We start from the raw sequence: 24,683 nt of genomic DNA on the forward strand, positions 1-24,683 counted from the left end.
AATTGTTATAGAATTATTTAATGACCTAGCATACATAATTTCATTTCGGCCGCAAGACTTGAAAAAAAAACTTCTGTTTGTCAATTCTTTATGTCTTGAAGGAGACTAAAGAGTGAATGTCAGCTTTGCCACATTAAAATATTTGGATGATGAAAACTGAGAAATTATTGTTTTGTGATATAATATCAAACTTTAAAAGTGCAGCCTATAAAAAATTGTAATATTAAAATCATAGAAGTAATTTTTAAAATATCAAATATATTCCTATATCCCAGAAGTTCCTGTTTTTGTTACTATATTTGCCTTTGGTCTCAGTTTCAGCCAAATAGTGACTTTTATTCCCTAAAATTCAGCATTTGGACAAAATGTGTGTTTGATGCACCCTTCATTAAACATATATTTTAAAGATGGGCATTGTACCTACAGGCTATAGTAGCCCCTAGTCAAATATAAAAAAATAATGTGCTAGGTTTGGCACATTACATATGAACAAATAGTTCTCTGAAAGGTAGCCTAAAGGTTGAAATAATATGGCCTCTGGAGAAGAGAACTGAGGACCCAGAGGTCAGGGCTGGTGAGGAAATTTAATTTTGACATATACACTTTTTTGTGATTTAATTATTTTGGTCATGTGTGGACACTCATTTTTCAAAATATAAAATTTAATATGAAAATAAAATTACATGATACTATTTCAGTAATTCAAATTACAAAATATAAAATTGGCTCAATAAAATATATGGATGATATAAATACTTCTTCCAAAATTTGTTTTTATTACCTCTAATTGTAAGTAACCCTAGAAAATAAGCAGAGTACCAGTAACTAAGTGAATCAAAAATTTAAAGTAGACTTACTTTTTATCATAGTGTATTAAATGTTTCAATTTAATATTGAAAACTAGTTACTGGACATAGAAAATAAAAGAACATTGAATGTGAAAGAACAACTAATGTAATTTTTACCAATAAGTAACACCATTGAAATTTTTAAACCTTGTGTGCCCCAAGGATGTATAATCTAGATATAAATTATGGCATTTTAATTAATTCTTAGCACAGTGCTTGGCACCTAGTTGTTACTCTACAAATTCTGATTCCAAGATTGAACAATTATTATATAACTAGAGGCCCGGTGCACGAAATTCGGGCATGGGTGCGGTCCCTATGCCTGGCCAGCAATCAAAGCATGAGTGTTTGGTGTGGAAGGGCAGGTGCCAGCTGACCTCTGGGCCCTGGCCAGCATCTGGGCCCCCGGGCTCCTGCGCAACCCCCTCCACCTGAGTCAGGGCACCAGAGTCCCCATGAGGAGATCCGGTGAGCATAGCTGGCTCCTTCACTATCTCATGGGCAGCCCAACCGGGCCCTGCATTCCCGGTGGCTGCGGCCCAGCTCACCTGGAAGATGCTACACAGGTGCAGGGTGGGCTCCTGTGGGCACTCGACACCTGAGCTCAAGGGTTTCCCTGGTGCATGGGCCCTGGCGCCCTGGGGAAGGGTAGCAGGGGAAGTGAGAGTGAGCTCGACAGACACCTCACATTCTCACTGCACCTCCGTCCTGTCACCCCCGCCCCCGGGTAGCCGGCGAAGGGTTGCAGCACATTGTTGATGCCCGCTGTGTTCCACCCCAACCCTTGGTGGTCAGCGCATGTCATCGTGAGCAGTTGAGCTCCCAGTCGAGGGGACAATTTGCATATTAGGCTTTTATTATATAGGATTGCTTTATATGTCATTTATTTAGAAATTTATTTCTGATTAATTCAACTCCTGGAAAAAACGAACCTTTTAGTGCTTATTTGTAGTACTGACAGCGAACGAGAACAAACCCTAGCTATCATAAAAAAAAGTAGAATAGGGTTTCTGAATTTCGTGCGGTTATGAAATTTTTTAGTTACATAACTATACAACTTTTTACCACTAGTATGTATACATCCCTGAAATAAGTTATTAAAGAAACTTGAATAATCTTCACTAAGATTTTAAGTTTATTATTTTATGATGGTCTAGTCCAGTGATTCCCAAATGATGCTTTCCAGTACACTAGTGTTCTGGTCCAGTGTTCAGCTCTAAGTAATCTTCATTGAAGTTGCACTCACTTTTTTTCAGTGAAGAAAACAGATAAAAATACCTGCCAACACAAAACTTACATTTCGGTGTAGAAGAAAGCCAATAAGTAAATTAAGTAAGATAGATAGTGGTAAGTGCTGAGTAGGAAGGAATTTAAGTAAGGACAGGAAAACATAAAGTAGCAGTGGGAGATGGGAGGAGTTGAACCTGTAGACAGGGTGGCCACTGAAGACGTCCTGGGAAGGGGATATTTGAATAATGACCTACAACTGTGAGGGAACTCTGCATGTATTAGCTTAGCTTTTCTGGGTCTCCTTGTCCTCATCTCTAAAAGGGGGATAATAATAATAATTAATAATAGTAAAAACAACAAAAACCAGAGTGGTTTGGGGTATTCGATTAATTACCATGTATGAAGCACTTAGAAAAGTGACTGGCATGTCTGAAGCATCTGTAGAATAAGAGACAAAAAACCTAGTTGACGTCAGGGGTGCTGTATACGCAGAAGCTTAGCTTTGAACTTGTAAGCTTTAAGATATTTGCTGAGGTTATAAATAGGCAGCCTGCAATCTGAGGAAGGGGCCTGGGCTGGAGATCACTTAATGGATCCTATGCCTATGCCTGGTATTTAATACTAGAATAAATGAGCTCAATGGATTTTTTTTTTATTTTCCTCAAATATATTTGTAAGATACTGAGTTTAAAAAAAGAGATTCCAAGTGTTCTTTGTTCCTAGACATCTCAGAACTGTTTTACATGCTCACGTGAGTCAGGACACTCCTGAGTGTCTAGAACACAGAGACCACAGACCCAGACCTCTCAGACTGACAGCGTTGGAAGAAATCTGTTCCAGAGAACACAGTGTGGGGAATGCTGAGCTTGTATGTTACTGCCAGAAAAAAGCTTATATTATTTCTTGCAAATCATCAAAACTTTAAAACTTACAAACTTTCAAAATTGTACAAAATTGAATAGTTGTTCCATTTTCATAGAAAAGAGCCAAGCAAATTGTAGATGGGACAACTTTGTCTCATGAACAATGTGATAGTTTACTTTAAAAAATTTTTCCTCTCAAATTATTTGCACTGTGGAATCATCTGTGGGGCTTCAAAACTACTGATTCCTTGGTCCTACCACTAGAAATTGTGATTTAATTGGGAAGTTTTAAAATATCCCCAAGTGATTCTAATATGCAGATACTTTTGGGAACCACTCCTGCTAACAGGAATCTCTTTTTGTTATGATCTGTTCTCTGCCCCGGATCTATAATATTTTAAAACAATTTCTTCCTTTTTTTAAATTAAGAATCATTATTTGGATACTGAATGGTTATTTATTCATCAAATGTTGATGTGCTTGGTATTTGTTGCCATATCATTGTGATATCATGCTCATCCCATTAATTTTCAATACAAATGACTAGTATAATGGAAATCTGCTTTTAAAAGTAAGTGGATACTTAGGTTAACTAAATTATTAATAAAATCCAAAAACAAAATTATTAATAACATCATTCACTAATATAGTCTCTAAAAATATCTAAGAGTCCTTTAGCCAAGATAATGAAATTTTATTAGCCACTTAATTTGTTAGAATCGGCTAGTAGCATTTATAATTCACTAGACATTGGCCTGAGAGAGGAGCAATGCTCATAAATAGTGTGCCCTTTAAGAGCCACAGAACCTCCATGTGGAAACCAAGATGTCTTCAAGAACTGTATGAATTTGATAAAATCAATGATATCAACAGCTGATTATTGGGCACATCCCAGGCACTGTTCTAGGCACTGGGGATATACTGGTAAAATAAGAAATTCCTATACAGCCTAAATTGTAATGGAAGGAGAATGATGATACGTTTATAAAAGGAATATAGTTTCAGAGACCGATAAACCTTTAAAAAAATCAGGGAGGATAAGGTCGTGGAGAATGATAGAAAACAGGTGGAGAGCAGCAGTGGTTGAGTGTGTGGTAAACCTCTGAGGGGAGCTGATGCTTGAACCCTCTAAGTGAAGGGAGGGAGAAAGCCATGGACCATCTGCAACCAGAGTGGCCCAGGCTTTGGGAACAGTCAGAGCAGTAGCTGGTACGGTAGCAGGTGAGACCTTTGAGTAGCAGCAGAAGTATAACAGCATGAAATGTAGAGAAAGAGACGAGGTCCGAGAGGCAGGCGAGAGCCAGGTGATAAATGCCAGCACCTCATAAGCCATCATCAGGTGTTTTTTTTCTAAGTGTTCCGGAAAGCCTGGGAAGTGCTATGGCCCAATTTACATTTAAAGAGATAATTTTGGGCTGTTATATGAAGAGTAAATTATACAAAGGCCAGGTAAAAGCAGGAAGACAGGGAGCTACAGCAGTGGTCCAGGCAATGGTTGATGGTGAAGCAGAGAGGCGGCAAGTGAGATAGTGGGAGTTTTGATGCCGAAGTGATGTAGATGCTATCCCACAAAAGGATTTGCTAATGGAGTATGGCCTTTAGGACACCTAACACATAGAGGCAGGTAATCAAAAAGGTTACAATCAGAAAAGCTTTATAATCAATGGTTGAAGCTAGAATTAATGCTCGTTATATATAAATTCTTTTCTATGTAATAGAAATACTTTATTAAGCCATTCTTTTTTATAGAAGAAAAATGGTATTTTTTTTAACAACTGTGAAAATCTGAATTACCCTCTTTTTTCTTTACTTTTTCAATCATGAGAATCCAGAATCACCAAAATAATAACTTTCAGTAAAACTTATAGTGATGGGCATAAACAGTTTTAGATTGCCACTGTATGAGTAATTTAACCAGAAGTTATGGTTAGAGCGGTGAGAATTCTTCTATTACTTTGGTCTACTTACCACTATGTCTAGATCGATGATTCTTCCACCTGCAGGGGGAGGAGTGAGAGGACTAACTCTCCTCTCCATCCTATTCTATTATCTTTCTTCACTCTCCCCTACCTTTTCCATCCCACTCATGCCCACATACCTCTTAGTCAATCAGCATCACTGTATCATCCGATGTACATTTATGTTGGGTCACGGGAGAGGGGAAGTGGTTTGATTAGCACTTCCATTTTTCTATTAGACATTGTAGATAAACATAGTAAAAAAGAACAAAGATTTAGGAGCCACACGTTTAAATGCTGTCCACTAATTCTGAGCTTCATGACTCAGGGCAACATATTTCATTGATATGAGCCTCTACCGCCTCATCTGTAAAATGTAATGATTTCTAACTTTAAATGAGGTTAATTGTGATTATGAATGTAAAGCACTAGAATACAGTTGATACTCAATAAACAATAGCAATTATAACGACAACTACATTTTCCCAGAAGTTTTCATATATTTAATATAATATTTTAAGAGCAAAGACATTCAAGTCAGGCTACCTTATACTGCATATAAGATTTGTGGCTTTGTATATATTTTTGAACCTTGCTTCTACTTTGTTTCCTCATCCACAATTGGTTAAAATAAAAAATATTAGGGTAAAGGAAGTCAAATATATGGTGACGGAAGGAGATTTGACTTTGGATGGTAAACACACAATGAAATATACACATGATGTATCATACAACTGTACACTTGAAACCTATATAATTTTGATAACGAAAGTCACTCCAATAAATTTAATGAAGAAATGTTTGAAAAAATATCAACTCTATTGGATTGTAGTGAGGGTTAAAGAGCATCTCTATATATAAACACCTAAGTGACAGGACGACCAGACGACCGGATGACTGGACAGTAGCTATGACATACACGGACCACCAGAGGGCAGACACTCAATGCAGGAGCTGCCTCCTCGTGGGCAGTACGCTCCCACTGTGGGAACGCTGCTCAGTTGACAGACGGGCGCCAGACGCCGGGCTCACGGCTGGTGAGCACAACTGAGGCAGCACGAACCTCTCTGGCGCGCACTCCCCCTGTACACCTGAGCAGTGGCTGCAGGCGCAGTGGGGCCGGGATGAGCAGGAGCTGCGCTGCACTCATTCCTGGCTCAGGCTCCTCTCCGGCAGCCTGCCACTTCCTGTACTACTTCGATTGATGTGGACAGAGGGCTGGAGCCCAACAAGATGGTGGATAGGCCGGGCTGCAGCGGCGAGGAGGTCCACTGATCCCCACAGCCCAGCCCGAGGGACCCCACTGATGCACAAATCTGTGCACTGGACCTCTAGTAAGGTGTATAAAGACTAGATGAAAGCACAGTACTTGGAACATATAAGTATTATTTTATAAGTTAAATATTGTAAAAAATAGTGTTTCAATTACTTGTTTGAAATTATAGATAAACGTGCAAGGATTGTGCCTAGGTCTTATATTTTCATTCTTCATAAATTAGGTTAGTTTGTATAATCTTAACCATGGAGTTGTTACAATGAGTAGTGGACTTATTCTATCAGTCATAAAGTAAAAGGGACGTTTAGATATCTGCTTAATTGATTCCTATAATCATATTGTCTTATTCAGGACTTCAAAATGATAATTATCAAATACTAGAGACCCGGTGCACAAATTTGTGCACCAGTGGGGTCCCTCAGCCTGTCCTGTGGGATTGGGCCAAAACCGGCTCTCCAAAATCCCCCAAGGGGTCCTGGATTGCGAGAGGGTGCAGGCCAGGCCGAGGGACCCCACCAGTGCATGATCAGGGCTGGGAAGGAACACAGGAGGTTGTCCAGCTTGGAGGGACTGTGGGAAGTCTCCAGGGCATGTCTTGCCTGTCACTATCGATCCCAATCGGCCAGACCCCAGCAGCAAGCTAACATATCTGTTGGAGCATCTGCCTCCAGTGCACATCATAATGACTGGTTGACCAGTCGACTGCTTGCCCCCTGGTGGTCAGTGCACATCATACCAAGCAGTTGAGCTGCCTTAGCATATGATTAGCATATTATGCTTTGATTGGTTGAACGGCCGGCCAGCTGACCAGACACTTAGCATATGAGGCTTTTATTATATAGAATAGTTTTATTTTGAATTTACTGTTTACTATTTTTTCTCTGACACTTTTGTTAACCTTCATAAGATCAGTTTTTCTTTTCATTCATTTCTTTTGATATGTCTTTTTACAAATCTATTTCTCTTTCACTTCCTCACTAATAAAACTTACTATTAGCTAGCAATAAGTAGAATCTGGTAGAAGTTGAGTAATCTTCAAATAGAATTTGCTGGATTTTTTTCGATTGATCTTTAGTATTATTCTGAATACTATTATTCTCAGTACTATTCCCAAATTGGTAGTCTTTAGCAAATAACTGAATATTTAAGAGAAAAGCTGTGGTGCTGATGGTGTAAAGTCATTTATTTTTGTATATTACTTATGCTGTAATATTACTTTTATTATTGACATCCATCCAAAGATAACACTAATCTCATTAGGTGAACTTTACCTTCTGGCTTTTTTTCCCATTTTATAGCTGGCTTGAGTCCTGCTGAGATTCAGCAGTTGTGGAAAGAAGTGACTGGAGTTCACAGCATGGAAGACAATGGCATCAAACACGGAGGGCTCGACCTCACTACTAACAACTCCTCCTTGACTACCTCCCCCACCACTTCCAAAGCCTCACCACCAATAACCCATCACTCCATGGTGAATGGACAGTCTTCAGTCCTAAATACAAGGCGGGACAGGTACATCTCATGAGATTTATCTTAAACTTATCTTTCACCAAATTTTACTTTCACTGTCGATTAAAACTAAAAATTATGATTTCTGCTAACAAAGGGAAAATGTATAAAACAGCAAATTAAATGAAAACCTTTAGATTATTTGTCTTACACATTTTTTTAATTTCAAAAAGCAGTTTAAATACTAGCAGTTTTATGGCTACAGTGGTAATTTACCTGAAAAATGTTATTTTTAATAAGTGCATGTGGAATTATCATGTTGATATATTTTATTACTAAGATGTTATTATTAACCTGAATTCCATCAGAACATTTTACCATTTTCTAACTTAACCAGTTTCACACATCATATATATATATATATATATATATATATATATATATATATATATACTAGAGGCCTGGTGCACAAAAATTTGTGCACTCGGGGGGGGGGGGGGAGGGGGGGGGCGGGTAGGGAGGTGTTCCCCCAGCCTGGCCTGTGCCCTCTTGTAGTCTGGGACCCCTCGGGAGACAATGACCTGCTGGCTTAGGCCTGCTCCTGGGTGGCAGAGGGCACGCCCAATCCCTAGGTGCAGCCCCTGGTCAGGCTCAGAGCAGGGCTGATTGGGGAGTTGGGGTGCCGCCCCCTGTCATGCACAGAGCAAGGCAGATTGGGAGGTTGCGATGCCATCCTCAGTCATGCTCAGGGTAGGGCTTATTGGGGAGTTGGGGCACCGCCCCCTGTCACACTCAAGGCAGGGTCGATGGGGAGGTTGCGGCGCCACCCCCTGTCACACACAGAGCAGGGCTGATCAGGGGGTTGGGGCGCTGCCCCCTGTCACTCACAGAGCAGGGCCAATCAGGGGGTTGGGGCGCTGCCCCCTGTCACGCACAGAGCAGGGCCCATCAGGGGGTTGAGGAACTCCCCACTGTCACTCACAGAATAGGGCCAATAGGGGAGTTGGGGCACCGCCCCCTGTCACACACAGAGCAGGGTCGATCAGGGGGTTGGGGAGCTCCCCCCTGTCACGCACAGAGCAGGGCCCATCGGGGGGTTGAGGAACTCCCCACTGTCACTCACAGAATAGGGCCGATAGGGGAGTTGGGGCACCGCCCCCTGTCACACACAGAGCAGGGCGGATCAGGAGGTTGGGGCACTGCACCCTGTTACACTCAGGGCAGGGCCGATGGGGAGCTTATGGCTCTCCCCGGTCACACACAGAGCAGGGCCCGTCGGGGGTGGGGGGGGGTTGGGGCGCCGCACCCTGTCACACACAGAGCTGCAAGGCGATCAGGGGGTTGGGGAGCTCCCCCTATCAGGCACAGAGCAGGGCTGATCAGGGGGTTGGGGCGTCTTCCCCTGTCACGAACAGAGCAGGGAGGATAGGGAGGTTGTGGCCCCGCCCCCTGTCACTCACAGAGCCGCAGGTCGATCAGTGGGTTTGGGCGCTGCCCCCTGTCACGCTGATCCTGGTGCTGGGAGGCATATTACCCTTTTACTATATAGAATAGAGGCCTGGTGCACGGGTGGGGGCCAGCTGGTTTGCCCTGAAGGGTGTCCTGGATCAGGATGGGGGTCCCCACTGGGGTGCCTGGCCAGGCTGGCTGAGGGGCTGAGGGCCGTTTTCAGGTTGGCGGGTGATTGAAGCTCCCAACTGCTCCTTTTCTTCTTCTTTTTTTTTTTTTTTTTTTTTTTTTATGCTGGGCCAGCTTTAGCTCTGAAGCCTCACTGCTAAAAACATTGATACAAATTTGCGGTCCGGCTGACTGAAGCCTGGCTGACTGAAAGCCGGTTTCTGGGGTTTTGTTTAGCTTCTATGTTTGCAACATAGCAGATAGTTGCTTAGAGTTGCAGCTGAGAGGCCGGCAAGTCAGGCGGGGAACGTTGGAGTCCGCAGTCACTGGAGCAAACAAGCCTCCCTGTTCGCTTCAGTGCATGGCTGCCGGCCACCATCTTGTCTGACAGTTAATTTGCATAAGGATATGCTGATTAGTCAATGGGAAGGGTAGCGGTCGTACACTAATTACCATGTTTCTCTTTTATTACTGTAGATATATATATATATATATATATACATATACTAGAGGCCCGGTGCACAAAAATTTGTGCACTCAGGGGGGAGAGGGGGTCCCCCAGCCCGGCCTGTGCCCTCTCGCAGTCTGGGACCCCTCGGGAGATAACGACCTGCTGGCTTAGGCCTGCTCCCCGGTGGCAGAGGGCAGGCCCAATCCCTAGGTGCAGCCCCTGGTCAGGCTCAGAGCAGAGCCGATTGGGAAGTTGGGGCGCCGCCCCCTGTCATGCACAGCGCAGGGCGGATCGGGAGGTTGCGATGCCACCCCTAGTCACGCTCAGGGTACGGCCGATTGGGGGGTTGGGGCACCGCCCCTTGTCACACTCAAGGCAGGGTCGATAGGGAAGTTGCAGCGCCACCCCCTGCCACGCACAGAGCAGGACCAATAAGGGGGTTGGGGCGCTGCCCCCTGTCACACACAGAGCAGGGCCCATCAGGGGGGTTGGGGCTCCGTACACTGTCACACACAGAGCAGGGTTGATCAGAGGTTTGGGGAGCTCCCCCCTGTCATGCACAGAGCAGGGCCCATCAGGGGAGTTGGGGCTCCGTACCCTGTCACACACAGAGCAGGGCCTATCAGGGGTTTGGGGAGCTCCCCCCTGTCATGCACAGAGCAGGGCCGATCAGGGAGTTGAGGAGCTCCCCCCTGTCACTCACAGAGTAGGGCCGATCAGGGCATTCGGGCGCCGCTACTGTCACACTCAGGGCAGGGCCGATGGGGAGGTTATGGCTCTACCCTGTCACACACAGAGCAGGGCCCATGGGGGGAGGGGGGGTTGGGGGCACCGCCCTCTATCACCCACAGAGCAGGGCAATCAGGGGGTTTGGGCGCTGCCCCCTGTCACGCTGATCCTGGTGCTGGGAGGCCTCGTGGCTCCACTGATCCCGCCCGGCAGGGTCACAGATCTGTGTCTCAGACCACAGACAGCCTTGCCTGCTGCCGCCTGCCTTCAGTATGCAAATTAGCCGCCATCTTGTTGCTTCAGGGTGGGGGTCCCCACTGGGGTGCCTGGCCAGTCTGGATGAGGGGCTGAGGGCCGTTTTCAGGCTGGCGGGCGACTGAAGCTCCAAACCTCTCCTTTTTTTCTTTTTTTTTTATTCTGGCATTTATTTACCTTCTATGGCTGTCACTGGAGCTGAGAGCCGGCTTTCTCTCTGAGGCTGGCTGAAAGCAGGTTTCTGGCCTTTGTTTTCTGTATTCAAAACAATGTTGCGACTCCAGCTCTGAGATCCCGGCTGACTGACAGGAGGTTTCTGGGGTTTTGTTTATCTTCTATAAATATTACAATGTTTCCAACTCAAGCTCAGAGGCCAGCAAGGCAGGCGGGGAACGTTGGAGTCCTCTGTCACTGAAGGAAGCAAGCCTCCCTGTTCGCATCAGCTGCCTGGCTGCCGGCTGCCATCTTGGCTGACAGTTAATTTGCATATCTCTCTGATTAGCCAATGGGAAGAGTAGCGGTCATACGCTAATTACCATGTTTCTCTTTTATTAGTGTAGATATATATATATATATATATAGAGAGAGAGAGAGAGAGAGAGAGAGAGAGAGAGAGAGAAATATATAGATAGATATAGATATGATGGAATTTATAAATATGTAAAAATAAACTTATGCTGATAATTTTCTGAATAAATTTGACTCAAAATTTGTAAGTTAAAAATGATTTTAAGTTACCAACATTGAGTACATTATGTCAGACTAGAGGCCCAGTGCATGAAATTTGTGCACCGGGGGTGGGTATCTGTCAGCTCAGCCTGTGCCTTCTCGCAGTCTGGGACACCTTGGGGGATGTCTGATTTCCTAAACTGGCAGTCGGTCGGACATCCCCTGAGGGATGTAGCAGTGTGCCAAGCAGCAGGCGGCCAGGGAGGAGCCTGAATCGGGGCCAGGTGTCGCTTGCGCTCATCCAAGCCTGCTGCACCTGCTGCCATGGAGTCAGGAGAGGCTCCCGCCATGGCAGCTGTGCTCGCCAGCCATGAGCTCAGATTCTGGCTGAGTGACGCTCCCTCTGTGGGAGCACACTGACCACCAGGGGGCAGCTCCTGCATTGAGCTTCTGCCCCCTGGTGCTCAGTGTACATCATAGGGACCAGTCATTCTGGTCCCGCTATAATGGTCGCTTAGGCTTTTATTATATAGGCTAGAGGCCCGGTGCACGAATTTGTACACCAGTGGGGTCCCTCGGCCTGGCCTGTGGGATCAGGCCTAAACCAGCTCTCCAACATCCCCCGAGGGGTCCCAGATTGTGCAATGGCTCAAACCAGGCCAAGGGACCCCACCAGTGCACGATCAGGGCCAGGGAGCGATGTGGGAGGTTGGCCATCCAGGGAGGGACCGTGGGAAGGTTCCAGGGCGTGCCTGGTCCATCTTGCTCAGTCCCCATTGACCAGATCCCAGCAGCAAGCTAACCTACCGGTTGTAGTGTCTGCCCACTAGTGGTCAGTGCACATCATAGTGACTGGTCAACCAGTCGGAGTGTCTTCCCCCTGGTGGTCAGTGCACATCATAGCGACTGGTCGACTGGTCGACTATCTGTCCCCTGGTGGTCAGTGCACATCATAGCGATTGGTTGAGGAGCCTTAGCATATCATTAGCACATTACGCTTTGATCGGTTGAACAGCCAACCGTCGACAGAACACTTAGCATATTAGGCTTTTATTATATAGAATAATTTTTAAAGTTACTGTTTTACTTTAGTTGAATAAAGACTGCCTTTGTAAGAGGAGTACCCATGCACTATTGTCCATATAGTTCCATTTATTCAGGGATATACATACCTATTCAAGGCCTTTAACGTAATTTACATGAAATATGTAAGCTAAAATATTTCTCAACATGAAAAGTATCTTTTTAAAAGGTGAGACATAAGTGTAAGATTTCTTAAAGGGCTGAGGCATATATGATATATAGTTTTCAAATTAAAGTGTAGTAGAAATATAGTGTTGTTTAGTAGAATACAAATATCTGCCTAGCTGCAACAGATATCCTATATAATAAAAGGCTAATATGCAAATAGACCAAACAGCAGAACAACCAGTTGCTATGACGTGCACTAACCACCAGGGGGCATGTGCGGAACATGGCGGGCGCTGGTCGCAGGTGGAGCATATGAGACCAATGCGGGGTGCCGGTTGCTGTCATCAGGGCGTGCCTCTGGTAGTTACTGAAAATTCTTTGCTCCCGCACGCCATGGTCCCGCCCAGCACTTGCACCTGCTGCTGGTGCCGGAGCCACCGCTCACACCCACTGCCAGTCCCAATCACTTGGCACCATGAGTGGGTGCAAGCGGTAGCTGCCAGCCCTGATTGCTCCTGAGAGCTTCTCCACCTCCCCCTGTTCCTGAAGGGCAATCGGGGCAGCAGCTGCCACTCACACCTGCTGACAGCACCAGCCCCACTTACACCCGCTGCTGGCACTGGCCCCAATCGCACCTTCGATGGGTGCGAGTGGGGCCAGCACTGTCAGTGCGTGGGAGTGGTGGTGGTGGGAGCAGAGCTGCCCATGGACAGGTGACCGGGGACATGGAGGGAGGGGCTAGGTGGGGGTGCAGGGGATGGGCCGAGACTCGCCCCTGCTCCCACAGTTCCTTTCAAGGTGCACGAATTTGTGCACTGGGCCCCTAGTTTTTTTTTTCATAAAAATATATTTTTTTCAAAGATACATTTAATTACAGTAAGTTTAAAATAGAATGTTATCATTTGGCGATGTTTTTGAGTATCATGAAAACTTTTTCTTGTTAGCTTGCATTAATATAAAATGATATTCCTCAGAATGCTTTTTATAAAGCATTAAATTAAATGCTTGTTTTAATTGAGATTAGTTTGTTGATTGTATATTTCAGAAGTTGGTTGATTTCTCTAGGACAGCAGTTCTCAACCTGTGGGTCACCAACCTGTGGGTCACGACCCCTTTGGGAGTCGAACGACCCTTTCACAGGGGTCGCCTAAGACCATCGGAAAACACATATATAATTACATATTGTTTTTGTGATTAATCACTATGCTTTAATTATGTTCAATTTGTAACAATGAAAATACATCCTGCATATCAGATATTTACATTACGATTCATAACAGTAACAAAATTACAGTTATGAAGTAGCAACGAAAATAATTTTATGGTTGGGGGTCACCACAACATGAGGAACTGTATTAAAGGGTCACGGCATTAAGATGGTTGAAAACCACTGTTCTAGGATCTCTCTATCTGATATAATACATATCTAAGTAGCATTTTTTAAATCAGCTGTTACTAGTAGACATATATATGGTTCACATGTATATATTGAACAATTTAAATGTCCTAATGCTCTTCTTTAAAAAGAGTATTTCAAAAATTTTATTATTCTCTTAAAAATACAGGTGGTTTTTTTCCCCACTTGACCACATATGAATAAATATATATACTTCTTTAGTGGTAAATGTTACATTAAGGTCATATGGCAGGATTAGCATATGATATTATGCAGTCCTCTCGGTTTTTCATCCTTTATTAACAGTTGTCTTTGGTTCTATTTCCCATCTAATTGGAACATCATCTAGCCTTGGCAGTTGAACTATTCAGTAGAACGATTAAATTTTCCTGAGTGCTCTGAGCTGAATTGACCTGTTTTGACCTGTTTGTCACTGGGTGTAACCTGACAGGCTCGAGCAGTCTGCAACGATTATGGCTTTCTGAGATGAATCTGATGCCTGTTCCTTTGCTACAGCTCATCACATGAGGAGACTGGAGCCTCTCACACTCTCTATGGCCATGGAGTTTGCAAATGGCCCGGCTGTGAAAGCATTTGTGAAGATTTTGGACAGTTTTTAAAGTATGTGTTTAACTTTTTTTTAGGGGTGAATGTGGGTTAATGGGAGTTATAGGCACACTGTTTTACATAAACAAAAGGTCTGTGGTGAGGGACACTAAGTTTTCTTTGTTTCAACAAGTGGATCAGCAAAGTCAGATGAAGAAGTTCAACTGTTCATGTTTTCTTTTCATGAGAAAATTTAGAAATCATTCAATAAAGTTTTTTTTGTTGTTGTTTTTGTTTTTTGGGGTTTTTTTTTTTTTTTTTTTTTTTTGCTTTTGTTCTTTTTAATCCTCACCCAAGGATATTTTCCCATTGATTTTTAGAGAGAGTGGAAGAGAGAGAGGGAAAGACAGAGAGGAATATCGATGTGAGAGAAACACATCGCTTGGTTGTCTCCTGTACACACCCAAACCAGGGCCTGGGCTGGGGAGGAGCCTGCAACCAAGGTATGTGACCTTGACTGAAATCGAACCCAGGACCCTTCAGTCCACAGGTTGACACTGTATCCACTGAGCAAAACCAGCTAGGGCCAATAGAGGTTTTTGAATGAATGAAAAACATTAGCCTACTATAACAGCATCATTAGTAATTGGGACATCTGCTTGCAGGGTTCACAAAAATTTCAGTTTTTAATAAAAATTTCAAGTAAAACTATATGAGGAGTCATATTTTATATGTGTATTTTACACATATATTTTATAGTTTTATTTTTTCATTGCAAACTTTATATTTCTTAATTTAAATAATAATATTTAAGATGTATATTTAACAAATGCATATAAAAATAAAAAACTTTAAGTTAAAAGGAGCTAAAATTTTAAGATATTTATTTTTATCCACATTGACACTTGTTGCCCCCAGCATCATAAAGAAACATACATGGTTGTCTGTATGTATGATGGTTTGTATGGCTTCTCTAGCTTAGAATTAAAATTTGAAATATCTTTACTTTTTTCATACAGTGACAATTTATTATTTACTTTTTAAAAGGTTCTTTTTCAAATGAGAATATGCATTTTTCATGACCATTTTCCATGCACAATTCCAGTGTATGAGTTCTAAACAGAGCTGCAGATAGATTTATGGAGATGAGTAACTTCACAGGCTGAGACTCTTATGTTGTCATGGAGCAGCTAACAGGGTGAATGAACTGTTTCATGCTTCATCAACAATTAAGTTAATTAGCTCATTTGAAATCGCACTGCTATTTTGCCAGGATGTTGGCAGAAACATCAGAAAGATGTGTTTACAAATGGCAGACTACAGGATATAGAGAAAAGGCATCTTAACAACAAGGCACACATACTTGATATCAGAATAACTTTATAACTTCTACAAGGATTTTTTAAAACATTTTTTTTATTACTGACCACTTGAAAGGAAATATGCTTCCTATACTGCTGTGACTTTTTTAAATGTCCTGAAATGAATATTTGCACTCCTATTATATCAAAACTAGAGGCATGGTGCATGAAATTCATGCATTAAGGGGGTTCCTCAGCCTGGCCTGCACCCTCTCGCAGGCCGGGAGCCCTCCGGAGATGTCCGACTGACGGCTTAGGCCCGCTCTCTGTAGGAAACAGGCCTAAGCTGGCAGTCAGACATCCTTAGCACTGCCGCGGAGGTGGGAGAGGCTCCCACCACCGCCGCTGAGCTCGCCAGCCATGAGCCCAGCTTCTGGCTGAGTGGCGCTCCTGAGCATCTGCCCCCTGGTGGTCAATGCGTGTCATAGCGACTGGTCATTCTGCCATTCGGTTGATTTGCATATTAGCCTTTTATTATATAGGATAGTTGTGAGCTGTCATTGTGTTGGGTATGAAACTGATTTGAGTGTTCTAAGCAGAGAGCAATTAAAATGTTAGGTAACTTTGCTAAAGTTTTCCTGTTTTAGAAAAATAATATTTGCTAAAACAAAGACAGAATATAGGAATATTAATTTTTTTTAAGAACTAATTTCTTCATTTGGGTATATAAGTCCTTATCAATATTATTTCTTATCATTAAGATTAGTTATAGGACTAATGCTATTTCTTCAATATGATAATTTAAACCATAGAATCAGCTCAGTCACCATACATTTTATTGCTTCAAGTTATTCTATCTGACAAAACTCAAAATAAATCTTTAAGAAAATACCATAAATTTTCTTCAGAATGACTTTCTTTATAGCACATGGAAAGGAGCATTTTTATTTATCTTAAATACTTATATATATTTTATTACTAACAAGAAGATGAATAGGAACCCTCATTTTACCTTTCATGTTTCTTTATTATAATCATACTAGTATTTTTTAGACTGAAGAATTACAAGTGGGAAAGCATTTTCTTTCAATTAAATATCAACTTTGGTTCCAAAGACTGACCATTTTTCCAACCCATTAAATTTATAGGGATGACAGGACAAATGACAGCAGATTTTAAGGCCTTTCTGTTAGTTTATTTTTTTATGATATGCTTTAAATTCCCTAAACCACAGATCTGTGATCATTTCTGTTAATAGAGCTAATGCCAGTGTACTGTACTGAAATGAAATATTAATAAGACATATTTCCATACTGATGTTGTTTTTTTCCTTAAAATGTGTGTGAAATTTTAAGAGAAATAAAATAATAATTTTATTAAATTAATTTCAGTTTATTTAGTGACTTTGTAGAAAATGAAATGAAGAAGGCATCACCACTAATAAAGATTTTCTTGAAATGAAGCTTTTGCTTTTCTTTTGCAATCATGGAGAGAATTGAGAGTCTTGGACAAAAAAAATCAAACGAGTCAAAAAGCTATGAAAGGTTTTTAGCTCTCCATTCTCTTGTTTATCCATTCTCTGGGAATTTTATAGCCAGTGTTTTTACAAAAGTTTTTTGTGTTTTTTTTGTGTGTGTGGTTTTTTTTTTTAGAAGATATTGTGGCATTTTTATTTCTAAAATGCACTAGAAATAAACTATATAGCTTGAACTTTACTTTGGTATCAGACAACTTATTCATTAGTTTGTAATCAAGTAAACTATCCATTATTACTACTTAGCCTACATACGTTAAATAACAAATAATAAAAACAATTATATTGAATCCCAAATTCCCTTTCTTACATTACTTTCTCAAGTTGGTAGAATCTCTCACTGCTTTTACCCAGGATCAAATAAAAAGCCACCAGAAGAGAGTTGCATATATAGATATGTGTATACATATATATGTACATATATGGTTATGTACATATATATGTACATACATGTTATATATGTACATACATAATTTTAATATTTAATATTAAGTATTCAATTGAAACATTATTTTCTATTGCATAAAAAAACCTTAAGATTAAATTAGAAACTTTTATTTGTAATAGCCAAATAAAAGATGAAGAAGAAAATTCAGGCTAAAAAGGTATTTAGAAAAAATTTTGAATTTTTCTGTAAAGTAGGTGTTGACAGAAGCTTATCATTTTTCTGAGCAATAATTGAAGACTGTACTAGATCACTAAAACCATTTAATATTAGTTCTTCATTACTGTCTTATAAATGTCACAGTGTGATAACAACTGACAAAACTTGTGTAGTTAGCCTGCAAATTTATCATTCCACTGGACCTAAGTCAGTTGGAATGTAGATGGATTGACTTTTAGATCTTAATCCAAAAGGTTTGAAATATCGCATTCCAGTTAGTGCTCCTGAACTTGCATGCGTAGATGCCAGCAAACAAAACATGGTCTGAGATACGAAGATGGATATACTCCTTTTGAAGAAGGGCAGACTGGTTAGTGCCATAAAAATATCAATCTGTTAAAGAGTAATTAGTTGATAATAGATGAATCAGGTTTATTTACAAAGACTAAATTTTTAAGTCTTGACACTGTATAAAGAACAATAGAAAACATAGTGGAAACAGTTTACTTAATGGAAAATATGTTCTTTTTTTCTGGTAGCTGACTAGAAATTGTGCTTTTGCTTAGTGTGTATTGTCTACTTCTTTGTCTTTGACTAGGCAGCATGGCTACAAAATTATGACCTCAAGAAAGCATGCTTTGAACTTGTCAGAATGTTGTTTCTTTTGGTGACAGTGCCCCCATCTCTCAAAACTAAGGCATCTCACATAATCAGCTAAATGAATAGTGACAGCTAACATTTTGTATTTAAACTCCTGTCAGTGTTTAAACATAAAAAGCTTGATGCAAAATAAATCAAACACAGTGATTTGCAAGTGAAACATTTTGTACAAAAAAAGTCCAACATGGTTGGATTAAATCTGATCTCTTTTTAGCTTATAGCATACTATAACTTTAAATGAATTTGAAAAATCTAGAGTTTAAAATTGAATTGCTAATCTGCCGTGTATATAACCGAAGTTACCACATGCGTTTATAACCTTAAAAGCTTCGTTAAAGAGAATTGTGCATGAAATATGTTGGACGGGCCCTTTTCTACTTTTCATCTTTCTGAAGTGCTTGCTTCACTGTTTTTAGAAAGAATTTGACTGCCTACTTACATTTTTTTCAGTCCCCACTACCTACCTAGCACACAGATTCAATGCAGTTTTGAAAGAACGTCAGTAGACCACATCGTTTATTCCATTTTGAAAACAAAAATCAATATACCTATAAAGTGACCTATAAATTAGAGCTGGCTCACACAATGTTTGTTCAGTGCTGCCTTTCTGAATGCACCCTTTGCATTTTTTCTTCACCTCTGTGTTTGAACTGCAGTCTCGGTAAGAAGCTCATTAGGGGACATTAGGGACTGGAGCTAACCAGAATTCCAGAGCTTGCTTTGCTCTTATTAATGCATAGTAGAGTAGAATGCATTTAAATATTTCATAGATATTCAGTAATTTGTGTGTAATCGTCTTGTTAGCAGACCAGTAGAAGTAGAACAGGCCTGTGAAATGGTGTTAGTGATTGCATGTGTAATTTACAGACCTTTGCCATCAGAAACCGTATTATTGTTGGCTAGTATGAAGCTGTGAAATAGAACTACCGATAAGTAAAAAAAAAGAAACTTAATAAAGGTTTTGTAACAAGCATCTTCAGGGATAACAACCCCACTTGGTCATTTTGAAGCAGCTATAATTTATGACATAGGCAATATATCAAATGCATAAGATAGTATTATGGAGCATTCATATGAAAAGGGTATTTGCAACATTAGTTCCAACTTCCTGCAAGGGACATGATTAAATGATTAATGAAATGTCCCTTTGCATATGCATTTTGAAACAGCAATTAGGCACTGACTGAGAAAAATCCACCAATCCTCTCATTTTTCAGTATTATCTCATTCTTGATTTATAAATCATAGAGAATTTTTGAACAGCAATATGTAGTACCTGAGATAGTTATAAGAGCATAAAAGAGAATAATTTGGGCACAAAATAGTCACAAACACATACATTCATAATTTAATATTAATATTCAGCCTATTTAGTTAGCCTTAGTACATTGTATTTATATCCAACACTATTTCTGTACTTTGATTGGCATAATTAAGTAGGGAGAATGAATAGGCACTATTATTTTACATATCACTGGTAAACAATAGCAACGAAAGGAGAAGGGAGATGTGGCAGAGGTATGTATGTGTTTTTCAAGTTCTCAGTAATCCACTGGAGGCTGTTCTATAAATGATCATCGAAGGGCTGCAAGCTAGCCTATAATTACAGGAAAGAAAGTGGCAGCTCTGGCATTTCATAACTATGTGTCCTCGAAAAGTGCTTTGTGAGTTTGTCACCAATGATAATTTAGATAGAGGCTCATTACTGAACATCACAACACTTTAAAAACCTTTCGCCTTCATACAGGAGAATAAAGGACTATTTTAATGACAAGGTTCTTTTGTGTCCCACTGAAAAATTCAATCAAGACAAAACCTCATTGACTATTATTGTAGTCTATAGTCTCTATTCTAATAAGAGCTGTATAGATAAATTGAATAGGTTTCTAAGACCCAGATATATAATGCAAACATTTTATACATTTTTTTTAGTTCTTTAAGTATAGGATAATTATCACTAAGATGTACACACAAGTGTTAAAAAAAAAAACCTCTCTAAAAGTGATTTTATGCAAAAACAAACATGTTCTACAGCATATATCTTTTCTTATGAAACTGTGTATTCTACTTATCATGTTCCATTTACATTCTAGTCTTTGTGTATAGCTACAGCATTTTAAAAACATATTCCTAGTTTAGACTGATTGTGGAATAAATATGTGCATATTCTCCAAGAGTTCATAGTGAAAAAAAACACCATAAGAAAAATACAACAATATTAAAGTTAAGAATACAATGACCATTGTAGTACACTGATAGAACACGATCTCATTGTTCATTAAAATTTTGGTGAAAACACTGAAAAAAAACTTTTTTAAAGGTCTCATTAAATAGGAATTAATGACACTTTACATAATAAGCTCACCTCCAGTTTAACATTTCATGCCTCCTTTCCAGGAAGAGTGAGTGAATTTTAGTTGCGTTACAATTAGGTTCACAGGAGAACTGAGCAGAGCTGAGCTGAGGGCAGAGAGGGATAGTGGAGGTGCCACAGCTGCAGTCTAACCCCACACCTCAGATCTGACCTGATGCACTTCACTCTTTTAGTCCACAGTTTCCCTTCAACCAGGAGTGACAATTGTGACAAGATACATGGAAGTTAGTTGTTATGATCAGTGAGGATGTATTAAAACGAATGGATTTAATTTTTCAAGGAAAGGGGCGGAATAGAACAAAGGTTTCCAAATGCTGAACCTAGATCAACTAACAAATAAACCCACTTATTTATAAAGTTGTTCTTTCTCAGAAACACCATTTCAAATCTTCTAGTAAAGTGTTGCATATATATCTATCTATTTTCTTCGTTATTCATTTCAAGAAACTTTTGTTGGTATAGTTTCAAGATGTTCCTTTTGCCCTACTGTGCAGGGAACTATGACTTCAGAGTAGTGCGTTCGAAGTGGAGCATATACTACTAAGATACACATTGTTTAACTTTCTGTTTTGCGTCTTGTGTTTGTTTAGGCACCTTAACAATGAACATGCGTTGGATGACCGAAGCACTGCCCAGTGCCGAGTGCAAATGCAGGTGGTCCAACAGTTAGAAATACAGGTTTGTCAAATGCTAACTTAATGGACTCTTCTCTCATATTTCTGGTGGGTTACATTGAGTACTGGGCATGTTCTGAGTCTTTTAACGCAATGCCTAGTAGAAATACATGGAATTTTAGATTGTTTATAATGATGGCAACAACTGATAACTCGGGATGGAAGGATATAGCTTAATGTACGTACCATGTAGACATATAACCTTTAAATTACATAATCTATATTTGGATATCCAAAAAGAGTCCAATCTCAGTTTTCCCCCATTGTGGTTATACCAACCCCCCCAGTTAGTCATGATTTTATTAGTTTTTACATCAACTAATCATGATTTTTTTCCCCATTAGATTGTATCGTATAGCAAAAATCTTCATAGCATCATGCCTGTAGCATATCACTCTGAGAAGAACCTTCTCCTTCTCTATCTTTGGTCTCTTTTTAATGAAAGAACTTGCAAAAAATTTTTATGACTTGTCTGTACTGGAGTTATGACTGCAAATAATTTATAATATCACAGATAGTAATGTATTATATCAAGTACTGCTAATTTAAGTTAAAACATTTTAGTTACTATTGAAACAGCATTTAGACAAAAATAAATAGAACTCATAAAACAGGTCAGAAGCAGTTATTTCACTGTATCATTCTTACTACGCTTGCCCTACCCTTTAAGGCGTCTTCCAGTGTTTCAACTTAAAGATGTTTTTTTCCCCTCAATAAGACCCATACTTTGTGTTATTGAATTAAACATACAATTTATTTTTTTCTTCACCCTTTACTACATCTTGATGTGCTTTAAACCCATCGTGTTGTAGCTTTTTCCCAGAGAGCTGTGAAACATGTTTATTTTGACTTGTAAAATAATCAAGGACACATCACAAGCATAATTAGTGATGTCGTTTTTTTAAAAAAAAACTTTCTGTAAACCTGTTTACCACCTAGAAAAGGTGGAGAAAAACATAAAAGTTCAGCTGATGAAGACACAGTCTGCAGTGTGACCAATTATGTCTTTTTCTTTTTTTCTTTTCTGCCGTGTCTGACTGATGGAAAAGTAAGGTCCGTCACTTGTAATGAGACCCAGTGCAAGTATAGAAGCCGACTCGGTGGCAGAGTTCAGCGTTTCACACTGCCTGGTCTCTGTCACTCTATTGAATTAGATTGATGATGGCAGATTGTAGGGGGCACTAACTGGACCTCAGTGGGAATGCACGAAGTGTGGAGACAACCCTGGCAGGCACTTTGCTTTGAGAACCCTTCACCCCTTCACAGCTGTTGGCACTAGTCCATCGCTAACAGTGTCCACAGGACTTTAAAGAGACACCATGGGTCTTCTAATTTATGGTTTTAGTAACTTGTTACTGTCAAGACAACTGTGACCTCAATTCTCTTATTGACAAAAAGATGAAGTGTTATTTGTTTTCTCTGACCTTTTAACATAAGGAAAGCTATCCATGTTTTCTTCCCCCCTTCCTAGCTAAAGTTGCACTGCCGCCCAGAGAAGTTCCTGCGGACACAGACTTTTGTATGCAGGAATCATTACTCTGAGACAAGCTCAATGATAAGATGTATCACTGCAATAAAATAGCTGTATCAGTCATTTCTAAAATGCTTCTGATCTCACTCGTTCTTAACAGCTTTCTAAAGAACGAGAACGTCTTCAAGCGATGATGACCCACTTGCACATGCGACCCTCAGAACCCAAACCATCTCCCAAACCTGTAAGTGCATATTGCTTTATAAACAGTAAATAGCTCTACTGATGTAACAGAGTAAGAAAATGAACAATTTAGCGACAGCTAGAAAACAATGAGTGTGATGAAAAATATGGCAATAAAATGAAAGGAAAATGCAATCACTTGTCAAATTGTATGTTTCTTTTAAAGTAATGCTATCTTTTACAAAATCTATCCAATCTGCACCATGGGTGACGCTAAACAAAGTACGCCTATCAGTGCACAAATCATTGCCTTGCGGCTGAAGCAAGAGAATATCTTTCTGAGATAGGTTTACAGATATTAACAGGAAACCCACTTTGAGCAACCTAAAAAGCAGGAACAGTCCAAATCACAAATAGAAAGGTGTGCGGTATGCCGACGAGGACTTAGATCAATCATAACATACATACAAATAGATTTTTTTAATCAAATATTTTCTCAAAAATGTCATAGTCTTTTCATAGTCAATTTTCTCCCATTTCTTTGGTTATTTCAGTTACGTTGTATTTCACATATTAATGTGTTTTACTAGATACTACACATATTGTTAATTTAGACAGCTTATGACAAAGGGAAATGGCTGATTATAGAACAAATAACTGTCGTTTCCCTCAAAAATATATAAAATTGAAGCCCCACCTGATAATGTTGTCAGGTACACAGACTGTTGAAAAGAATATACTTTACCTCACTCTGCAAATGTTTGCTCAGAAACTTGGAGTACTCAGCTGGGTAACTGGTTTAGTGAAAGTTTGGGGGCTATGCTTTCGTAAGCCTCCTGTACAGACTGGTGATTAATGAATACCAGCTTTGACTCTCCCTCCATTTCTTCAGGAAACAAAAAAAAAAGATCATTTGGTTTTGTAACAGAAGGAAAGATAAAAGACAGACTACGCTGTATGAGTTTTCTCCTAGTATCTCTGACACCACTCATTGATTAATATTATTCAAAATTTACTTTTTTGCATAAAGAACATGTTTCCTTAAACTCTGCTAAGGTATTAGAGGTGATTTTCTTTGTACTACATTTAAGTGTAGGGTATTGCAAAAACACATTTTAATAGAAAGAAAGGAGAAATGTATCATTTGAACCTGACATATTACTTTTTTAAACCCTATAGTGGCTAAGTTTCTAATTAAAAAAATAAACTTTGAAGATCTTTTTGACCCTTTATTTATGAATTTTTTTCCATAAGGTTCCCCCCCCCCATTGCTTCTATAGTATAATGTAGATAATCACAAAACAGAATAATTGTCTCATAAATCCATCAGGAATCTGCAGCTTGTTCTTTTCCAATTAATTATTCAATCAGTAAATTTTTAAAAACTCTAGCAGCATGGTTACA

At 40.1% G+C, this 24,683-nt stretch overlaps 1 protein-coding gene across 1 annotated transcript in view; it reads left to right on the top strand.

Moving 5' to 3' along the window:
• Positions 1 to 24,683, top strand: part of FOXP2 (forkhead box P2) — a 698,448-nt gene that overhangs the window by 633,038 nt on the left and 40,727 nt on the right. Inside the window, exons 10-13 of the mRNA XM_070423754.1 lie at positions 7,474 to 7,687; positions 14,449 to 14,553; positions 21,542 to 21,629; positions 23,257 to 23,340. Coding sequence (XP_070279855.1) covers positions 7,474 to 7,687; positions 14,449 to 14,553; positions 21,542 to 21,629; positions 23,257 to 23,340 — 491 coding nt within the window. The remainder of the gene's footprint in view (positions 1 to 7,473; positions 7,688 to 14,448; positions 14,554 to 21,541; positions 21,630 to 23,256; positions 23,341 to 24,683) is intronic.

This window comes from Myotis yumanensis, unplaced genomic scaffold (assembly GCF_028538775.1).
Source record: "Myotis yumanensis isolate MYYU_CA2020_CCGP unplaced genomic scaffold, mMyoYum1.0.hap1 SCAF_9, whole genome shotgun sequence".
Classification (NCBI taxonomy): domain Eukaryota; kingdom Metazoa; phylum Chordata; class Mammalia; order Chiroptera; family Vespertilionidae; genus Myotis; species Myotis yumanensis.